Source organism: Muscardinus avellanarius (assembly GCF_963383645.1).
Source record: "Muscardinus avellanarius genome assembly, chromosome: X".
In the NCBI taxonomy this organism is placed as follows: Eukaryota; Metazoa; Chordata; class Mammalia; order Rodentia; family Gliridae; genus Muscardinus; species Muscardinus avellanarius.
The window spans coordinates 110,071,443-110,081,642 of NC_137792.1; the positions used below are offsets into that span (position 1 = coordinate 110,071,443).

The 10,200-nt window shown below is 51.2% G+C and overlaps 1 protein-coding gene across 2 annotated transcripts in view; it reads left to right on the plus strand.

The window, feature by feature from the left end:
* The window catches only part of MED12 (mediator complex subunit 12), a gene marked incomplete at both ends in the record, with an annotated part of 31,030 nt that extends 25,879 nt beyond the window's left edge, over positions 1–5,151 (plus strand). Inside the window, 4 exons of one of the 2 annotated variants that reach the window (XM_080718427.1) lie at positions 3,303–3,546; positions 4,282–4,425; positions 4,827–4,908; positions 5,108–5,151. In XM_080718427.1, the coding sequence (XP_080574553.1) occupies positions 3,303–3,546; positions 4,282–4,425; positions 4,827–4,908; positions 5,108–5,151 (514 nt within the window). The remainder of the gene's footprint in view (positions 1–3,302; positions 3,547–4,281; positions 4,426–4,826; positions 4,909–5,107) is intronic. The other variant, XM_080718428.1, reaches the window with a different exon arrangement.
* Between the last annotated feature and the right edge of the window lie 5,049 nt (positions 5,152–10,200).

Consider the following 10,200-nt stretch of genomic DNA (forward strand, 5'->3'; position numbering starts at 1 on the left):
TCATGGTAAGGAGTCATAAAGCTTGGATTGAACAGTTGAACTGCAGGATGGACATAACAAACACCCTGTTTAATGTTAGTCAAGTCTTAGTTAAGACTTGGTAACTGTGCCATGATGCTTTGCAGCTTAGGATTTAGAACACTAGTGAGTGGGCTGGTTAATTGCCCAGGGTGTGACCAACACTATACTTGGACTGAGTGATGTGAGAAAGGTAATCAAACAAAATACAAGCCAGGCGTGGTGGCACATGCCTGTAATCTCAGTACTTGGAACGCTGAGATGGGAAGATTACAGGTTCAAGACCAGCTTCAGCCACTTAGCAAGACATTGTTTCAAAATTTAAAAATTAGGCTGAGACAGGAGGATTGCACAGGTTCTAAGCCAGCCTCAGCTACTTAGTAAGGCTCTCAGCAATTTAGTGAGACCCTGTTTCCAAATAAAGTATAAAATAGGTCTGGGAGTGTAGCCCAGGGGTAGAAAGCCTCTGGGTTTCACCTTCAGTACCACAAAAAAAAATTTTAAATAGAAAAAAGAGCTATGAGTATAGTTAGGAAGTAGAATGCCTCTGGGTTTACTCCCCCGTATAAAAAAAATACATAGTCCTTCACCACAATGAAATTTTACTAAAATTGAGGAATAAAAATATTGTATAGAAGAATATTAAGCTAGATGTGGTGGCACGTGACACCTGTAGTTCTAGCACTTGGGAGGCTGAGATGGAGTATCACAGGTTCAAGGCTAGTCTTAGCAACTTTATGAGGCCATGTTTCAAAATATAAAAATAAGGGCTGGGTATATAGCTCAGTGGTAGAGCACTTGCGTAGCATGTATGAGGCCCTACCACAAAAAAAAAGCCACATGAGCCAAGTGTGGTGGTGCACACCTGTAATCCCACTACTTGGGAAACTGAGACTGGAGGATCACAGGTTCAAGGTCAGCCTCAACAACTTAGTGAGACCCTGTTTCAAACCTAAAAATAAGCCAGGTATGGTAGTACATACCTGTAATCCCAGTACTTGGGAGGTTGAGATAGAAGGATTGCAGGTTGAAAGACATCCTCAGCAAGTAGTGAGACTCTAATCAACCTAGCAAGACCCTATTTCAAAATAAGAAATAAAGCCGGGCATCATGGTGCACGCTTGTAATACCAGCATTTGGGAGGCTGAGACAGGAGGATCCTAGTTCACGGACAGCCTCAGCTATTTAGTGAGGCCTTTTGCAACTCAGTAAGAACCTGTTTCAAAATAAAGAATAAAAAATAGGGCTGAAGGTGTAGTTCAGAGGTAGAATACCCCTGGGTTCCATCCCCAGTACCACAAAAATTAAATAAATAAATAAATAAATAAATAAATAAATAAATAAATAAATAAATAAATAAATATGAAATCATGGTGGGGGTGTAGTTCAAAGGTAGAATGCCTCTGGATTCAATCCCCAATACCACAAAAATAAAAGATAAAATAGCCAGGCGTGGTGGCACAAGCTTGTAATCTCAGCACTTGGGAGGCTGAGACAGGAGGATCGCACAGGTTCGAAGCCAGCCTCAGCTACTTAGTGAGGCTCTCAGCAACTCAGTGAGACCCTGTTTCCAAATAAAGTATAAAATAGGTCTGGGAGTATAGCCTGGAGGGAGAAAGCCCCTGGGTTCCACCCCCAGTACCACCAAAAAAAAAAAAATTAAATAAATAAATAAATAAATAAATAAATAAATAAATGATAAAATAGAGCTGGGAATGGAATTCAGAGGTTAAATGTTCCTAGTTTTGATCCCCAGTACCAAAAAAAGAATATTTAGAGAGTACTGTGCACAAAAACATAATGGGAAATCAGAAAAGGTGGGACACAGTCGAGCGTGGTGGCGCACGCTTGTAATCCCAGCATTTGGGAGGCTGACAGGATGATCGCGGTTTGAGGACAGCCTCGGCTACTTTGTTAGGCCCTTTGCAACTCAGTGAGACCCTGTTTCAAGATAGAGAAAAAAGATTAGGTCTGGGGATGTGGCTTGGAGTTAGAATGCTCCTGGGTTCCATCCCCAGTACCACAAAAAAGAAAGAAAAAAGAGAGAAGGAAGGAAGGAGAGAGAGAGAAAGAAATGGCGGGATACTATTCACCGTAGTCCTGAGCCAACAGAGAAAGGCTCATGAGGGAGGTCCCGCTTAGGCTGGCCTTTGAAGGATAGTTATCACTGGGATTTGTAGAAAGAGGAGACAGAAGGGCATACCAAGTAGGAGATGTAGTTTGAACAAAGACATGGGGACTGGAGAGATTGAGGGGCTGGGGGACAGAAAGGAACAGAGTTTGGATGAAGTGTAGTAAGTATTTGTGCCAGGGAAGTAGCAGGGGCTGGGTTTGGAGGGGACAGGTTGATAAATGGCACTGAACGCTGAGCTGCAGCATTGAAACAGTCCCAGAAAGGGCTCTTTTGAGGTGGGTGTGGTGGTGCATGTCTGTAATCCCAGTACTCGGGGGACTGAGATGGAGGATTGCAGGTTCAATATCAGCCTCAGCAACATAGTGGGAGCCTGTTTCAAAACCAAAACTAAAGTAGGGCGGCGGGTATAGCTTAGCTTGGAGCTAGAATGCGCCTGGGTTCAATTCCTAGTATCACAAACGAGGGGGCGCTTTTTTTTTTTTTTGGTGGTGCTGGGGTTCCTGGAAGCCCTTCTACCTCAGGGCTACACTCCCAGACCTATTTTATTTTTTGGAAACAGGGTCTCCTAAGCCAGTGAAGCTGGCTTCGAACCTGCGCGATCCTCCTGTCTCCGCCTCCCAAGCGCGGGGATTACAAGCGTGCGCCACCACGCCCGGCATGGGGGGCGCTTTTTGATCAGGAGAATTACAGGCAGTGATGAACGGATTGGGAGACTAGTGTGGAATGACTGGCTAGGAGAAGGAAGACAAGATAGCCCACCACAGACTGTCTCTGGGATTTGCAGATTTTGGTAGGGCATAAGGAACAGCGGGACAACATGAAATGTTACTGGGGAACAACAGCCTTAGTGAGTGTCTGCAGAAGGCCTATCATGTGCTGAGAGCAATTTTTATTTTCATACCAGAAAAAATAGCTAAAACAGAATTGAAAAATTCCTAACCATTAAGGCAATGAGACACTAAAATGGAGCATTGTCTTTGCACCTTATTCCCGACCTCGAAGTCTGTCAGAATTCAAAAGGGCTCCTCTGGTTAGTGCCAAGAGGAATGAATGCAGTGGCTTGTTAAAGTTTCAGGTCAGGGACCCAGGGTTTATAATGCCCCCTTCCCCCCACCCTGGGCCTTGACCTCTGGACCTCTTGTCTTTGGAGGTTTTCACACCAGACACTACAGCAGACACCCATGATGGGTACCATGACTCCACTGAGTGCCCAGGGCGTCCAGGCTGGCGTCCGCTCAACTTCTATTCTGCCTGAGCAACAACAGCAGCAGCAGCAACAGCAGCAACAGCAGCAGCAGCAACAGCAGCAGCAGCAGCAGCAACAGCAGCAACAGCAGCAGCAGCAGCAGCAGCAATACCACATCCGGCAGCAGCAGCAGCAGCAGATCCTGCGGGTAAGGGCCTGCTTTATCCTGGACTCTGGAGCGCACGGACGGAGATAGGCGTAGGTTTTTCTACGCCATCATCAAGACTGAAGGAGAGCCAGCCATGGTGGTACATGTCTGTAATTCCAGTACTGAGGAGGCTGAGAGAGGCAGATCTCAGGTTCAAGACCAGCCTCAGCAACTTAGACCTTGTTTCAAAATAAAATAGGGCTGGGCTTGGTGGCGCACGCTTGTAATCCCAGCATTCGGGAGGCTGAGACCGGAGGATCCGGGTTCACGGATAGCCTCAGCTACCTAGTGAGGCCCTTTGCAACTCAGTGAGACCCTGTTTCAAAATAAAGCATAAAAAATAGGGCCTGGGGCATAGATCAGAGATAGAATGCCCCTGGGTTCCAACCCCAGTACTGTCAATAAATAAATAGGACTGGGGGTATAGCCTGGAGGTAGAACACCCCTAAGTTTAATCCCCAGTGCGAAGAGTGAACAAGGTGGTGTGCTAAGCACCTGGCAGGGCAGCTGGCCTCTGGTGATAATTATGTTGGTTCTTGCCCTGAGGACACTAGTGTGCTCTAGCTTTGCTGTCCTTCTCTACAGTGGTCTGAGAAGGGGAAGACGTGGACCCAGAGTTCCCTGTGCTTCTGGGCCTCCCTCCTGACTCCTTCTCCCCTCCCCATCCCATCCCTCCAATACTGAGTCTCCACTGCCTTGCTGTCCTCAGAAGTCTCTCTTGTGTCCTCACAGCAGCAGCAACAGCAGCAGCAACAGCAGCAGCAGCAGCAACAGCAGCAGCAGCAGCAGCAGCAGCAACAACAGCAGCAGCAACAACACCAGCAGCAGCAACAGCAACAGGCGGCTCCTCCCCAGCCCCAGCCCCAGTCGCAGCCCCAGGTAGCTTCTGGACTCCAGCCCCAGGCTCAGGGACGGCGGCCCAGGTTGACCCAGGTTGAGCACGTAGCCAGTGCACTGGGTTGGGAACATTGTGCAATGGGCTGGGGGAGGGCCCGGGAGACCCAGGCATGGCACGGAGGCAGACCTGGGCGTGGTGGTGCTTGCCTGGAATCCCAGTGCTTGGCAGGCTGAGGCAGGAGGATCACAGGCTCCAGGACAGCCTCAGCCACTTAGTGGGACCCTCAGCAACTTAGCGAGGACCTATCTCGAAATAAAATAGGTCTGATCATGTAGCTCAGAGGTAGAGTGTCCCTGGGTTCAATCCCCAGTGCCACAGATGAAAAAGGAAGAGGCAGCGGAAGGGTAGCGTTCCATCTTCCACTCGTCTCTTCCCACCTCAGTTCCAGCGCCAGGGGCTCCAGCAGACCCAGCAGCAGCAGCAGACAGCAGCTTTGGTCCGGCAACTCCAACAGCAGCTCTCCAGTAAGCCTGCCTGCCTTCCCAGAGAGAAGCCCTTGGGACTGGTGAGGGCTGGGGCGGGCAGAGGCAGCTGAGGTGAACCTTCAGGCCCAGGTTAGGGGGAAGATCCCCTTCCTTTCCCTCGGCCCCTGCCCGGCTTTCCTCCTGCATACCCACAGCCCTGCATCATCTCCCAGCCCTGACAATCTCTGGTCTTTCACAGATACCCAGCCACAGCCCAGTACCAACATATTTGGACGCTACTGAGCCACCTGGAGGACCTGCTTGTGCACTGGATGTGGCCATACCCTTCCCTCTAGATCTCCAGCCCCCTTCCCGGGCTAGCACCAGTAGTGGTTGGGGCCCTTCCCTCAGGCTCCATTTTTAATGAATTTTTAGTATTTTTGTTAATGTGAAGCATTGAGCTGTTGGGTTTTGTATATTATTTATATAGAGACCCCAGAGCTGTTGCACCCAATACACAGAGCTTCTTTGCAAAGGGAGTTTGTGAGTTCTGCATGCCGGGGAAGGGTGGTCTTGGGAGAGTAGGGGGGCTGGAGCAACGCAATGAGGCTGGGCCTTCATGCTATCCACGTCATCTCCCATTTACCTCCCCCTCCTGTTTCTTAGTTCTGAATTTATTACTACCCTCTCTTACCTGCTCCAAGACAACATGTTGAGGTAAAAGTGCTTAGTCTCTTAAGAAGGGCATCCTAGCGGGCGCATTGGCACATGCCTATAATCCCAGTACTTGGGAGGCTGAGAAAAGAAGATTGCAGATTCAAGGACAGCCTCAGCAACTCACCAAGACCCTCGGCAACTTAGTGAGACTCTGCTTCAAAATAAAAAAGGTTAGGGGTGTATCTCAGAGGTGGAATGCCCCTGAGTTTAATCCCCACTCAAAAAAAAAAAAAGGAGGCTGTGGATATAGTTGAGAGGTAGAATACCCCTGAGTTCAATCCTGGTACCATAACAAGAAAATAATCATAAAATTAAAAATAGCCAGTTGCAGTGGTATATGCCTGTTATCCCAGTACCTGAGAGGCTAAGGCAAGAGGAGTAGAGGTTTCAGGCCAGCCTCAGCAACTTAGACCCTCTTTAAAAATAAAAAGAGAGCCGGGCGTGGTGGCGCACGCTTGTAATCCCCGCGCTTGGGAGGCGGAGACAGGAGGATCGCGCAGGTTCGAAGCCAGCCGTGCTGGCGTAAGAGACCCTGTTTCAAAAATATAAAATAGGTCTGGGAGTGTAGCCCGGAGGAAGAAGGGCTTCCAGGAACCCCAGTACCACCAATAAATAAATAAATAAATAAATAAATAAATAAATAAATAAATAAATAAATAAATAAAAGGAGAGCCAGGTATGGTGGCACATGCTTGTAATCCCAGTACTTGGGAGGCTGAGACTGGAGAGCAGGTTCGAGGACAGCCGCAGCAAGTAGTGAGACTCTCATCAACCTAGCAAGACCCTGATTCCAAATAAATAAAATCAGGCTGGAGGTATAGCTCGGAGGTAGAATGCCTCTGGGTTCAATCTCAGTACCACAGAAAAATTTTTTAAAAAGAGAAGCTAGGAGTGTACCTCTGTGGTAAAAACTCCTTGGGTTCAATCCCCGGTACCACACACACACACACAAAAAAAAGATAACTTACCTCTTCAGCTAAACACTAGCTTCTTTACAGGTCTCTTCCAATGGGGGAACGCGTCAGTGAAATTGTGGAGGCTAGTAGGTCCAGGGAAAAAATTAATGGAGCCAGGAGTGGTGGCTCATGCCTGTAACCCTAGAACTTGGGAGGCTGAGATAGAATTATCACAAGTTTGAAGCCACCCTCAGCAACTTATAGAGACCCTGTCTCCAAAGAAATTATGAAAAGGGCTGAGGAGTAGAAGACCCCTGGGTTCAATTGCCAATATCAAAAAGAAAAAGAAATCAACGACCCAATTCTCCTACAACATTCTAGATGCTGGGCTTCCAACAGCCGAGGTTGGAGGTAGAGATGAGAGAGAGTACCCGTCCTTTATAAAACCTCACGTGGTCCCCATCACACACCAAGGGACATCCATTATGTAGGCTACAGAACTCGGAGAAATGCATTTCTGAGATGAAAAAATTGCCCTGAGAATAGGTAGTGGAGGAACCAGCGTAGCTGTAGGCGTGGGAGCGGCCAGTAGGAAGCAGCACCGTCTCTGCCCTGCTGCTGGAGCTGCTTGTTTGCACATGACCCACCTTGGCCGTTTCCCAGGATGACTGGTGCCCAGTCCGATTTTATAGTAGAGAAAACTCAAAACTTGCTCCAGGGTGACATTTGGAGCCATGGCGCATTCTCAGCCCCCTTGCCTTCTGCTTTGGGCCTTAGATCCAGGGCTGCACGGGAAAGCCGAGTCCCCTGGTCTGCCTAGCTATGGGTGGTAGAAGATTTTCTCTGGCCTAGTGGGTGGGTGGGTGCTGCAGGAAGATTTCAGGACCCAAGAGCAGCAACAAAGTTTGCTCAAACATAGTATCAACCTGTTGTCAGAAGTGTCAAGTGGCTGGTAAAACTGGGAGCACCAATCAATACTCAGGTTCGAAAAAAAATAAAATCCCTCTTTGAGGTCTATCCACAAAGTCTTCGCGCATATGGGATGTACCAAATTTAAAAGTTGGTGAGCACACCTGGGCACCATGGCACACACCTATCATCCCAGTCCTTAGGAGGCTGAGGCTGAAGGATCACAGGCTTGAGGCCAGCCTCAGCAACTTAGCAAGACCCTGTTTCGAGATAAAAAGGGTGGGAGTGTGGCTCATAGGTAGAATGCCCGTGGGTTCAATCCCCAGTACCAAATAAAAATAAAAAAATATTTGGGAGCGCAAGAAATGGGACTCCCTCACAGGTTAAAGGTGGGCATGACTGAAGCTTTCTGTGACTTGTTCCATCCTAACATAAACACTCCAAGGAGCTAGAGGGGTAGAGGATTGGCCGGGATAAGGGGCATCCGGAGGGTGCTGGGATGTTCTGGGCCAACTGGACAGGCGCACTACACCAAGAAACCAAAGATAAAGACACCAGATATGGAGGGTGGGCAGAGGCCGAAATGGTGAGAACGCCGGCACGCCAGCAGTCCGAAGCTCACCTGCTCCGGCAGCAGGGAACGACATTGACCTTTTGGAGAATGACAGGATGAGGGCAAAGTGGCCCCACTGGTGGTTAGTACCTGGGTAGGGGCGAGGGGTGCCTAGGGAGGCGGAGGCAGGTTTGTGTAGACTGTGACTGGGAGCTCCTGCGTGCAGTGCCTCAGTTTCTCCCTTTGTTCCAAGGTCTCAAGCTTTGAAGGTAAAGTTTGGACCACCTGCCCTGGAAGATCACCTGTCTCTTGACAGCTTGTGAAGAGAGAGAGAGAAAGAGATAGATAGAGCCCGCGAGAGCAAGCAGTGGGCGCCTGAGCATGGAGTGGGGGGGGATTTGGGCCATGCCCCAGGACTTGAGCCATCTCTGGCACAAAAGGAGTTAATGGCAGGGACCGCGCCCCCCCATGTCCGGGCACGCGCAGCGCGCCCCCTTGGTGCGCGGGCACAGCAGCCAGGCTGCCGGAGAGCTGATCTCGGGGATTCCGGTGCGGAGCCCTTGGCCTGGAGGCGATATGGGTGGTCCGTGGCCCGGTTCAGTCGCTTGCAGCAGCCCGGGGAACAGGTGAGGCCGCCTGCCCCGGTCTCTTGTCCTCTAGCTGCCCATACCTTGCCCCCCTCCTAACCCCTCCCAATCCGGGCTTCTCCACTCCCCAGCCAGTGGCCCCCACCCCTCTCAGCCCACGTTCTCCATCAGCACCCCCGACCCCCAGCCCTCACCCCCGCTTTGCTCCTCTTCACCTCCACCCTAAACCCCACATCCCCATCATCCTCCCGCCCACGGTCCCTCTATTTCCACAATCCAGCCTGCATGCTCACCGAAATACCCCTATGGAGGGCCCCCAGCCCCGTCCCTGTATTGCACATTGCCAGTCCCCCTCCCCTGCAGTGCAGCCCCATCCCCCTACATCACGGCATCTCCCAGCCAGGCTCCCTCCCCCACTCTCTGCAGCCCCCCCACCCAACGGAGGCCTTCATTCCATCCTCCCCATTCCAGGCAACCCCATCCTCCCGATACCATTCTGAAGCCATGGGCCCCCAGTCCCGCAGTTCTCAATGCTGGTTCATTCGTGCACAATGTCCCTCGCCCAGTACTGCTCCAGCTCGGAAAGCCCCCCCACCCCATGCCATTCCCATCCCCCGCCGGCGCTATCTCCCCTTGTCTTCTTCCAAATCGCAAGTTGGACCAGGATGGAGATCTTGGCCTCGGGAACTCACAGTGGGTCCTGGGGTACAGAGGGCATTTGGGGGTCGGTCGGTTCATGTGGGTATCGCGGGGGAGGGGCTGCGAGGAATGGACTCCGAGGGGAACTGGGCGTTCAGCGCCGAAGGGTTACAAGAGAGGAGGCATTCTGTAAGGGTTGATGGAATTCTTGAGGTGGGGGCGGCACTGAGGGGGTTAATGGGGGGGTGCTGGCGGGGAAGCCGTGTGAATGAGCGGTCTGTGCCCCAGAGTTGCCATGGAGACGGTGAATGGGGGGATTGTGTGAACTCAGCTGCGGACTCTCCCCCCCAAACACACACCCACCCACTCCCTCCTGCCCCACCTCCCTACTCCTACCCCTTCCTTCCACTCCCCTCCTCCCCTCCGCCGGGTGCATTCTGGGCAGTGCCTGGGATATTCCCCCCCATACTTTGCTCCCCATTTCCTCTGAACCCCCACCCCTCTAGTCACTTTACCCGCCCGCCTGCCCGCCTCCTTTTTCCTCTCTCTCTCTCTCTCTTCTCTCTCTCTCTCTCTCTCTCTCTCACACACACACACACACACACACACACACACACACACACGCAACACACCACATTCTCATTCCCCTCTCGTGGTGGTGGCGGCGGAGGTGGTGGTGGTGGTGGTGGTGGTGGTGGTGGTGGTGGTGGTGGCCATCGCCTGGCATTCCCAATCTCCCTCCCCCACCCCTTCAGCCACTTCTTAAAGGAGCAGGCCTGCCATCTCGGAAGGCGGGAGAACTAGGGGAAAACTAAATACACCCGCGGCGTGTGTGTGTGTGTGTGTGTGTGTGTGTGTGTGTGTGTGTGTTCGCGTGCGCGTGCGCACTTGTGTCTGGGCAGGAGCGTCTGTGTGCACCCATGTATAGGTGTTGACTGTGGAACTGTGTCAGAAGGCCTGTGTGTCTGAGTGTGTTGCTATTTCTGTGTCTGTCTCCACCTATGTGTCACCATTATGCTGCGTGTGTCTGGCTATTTACCTATGCGGGTAT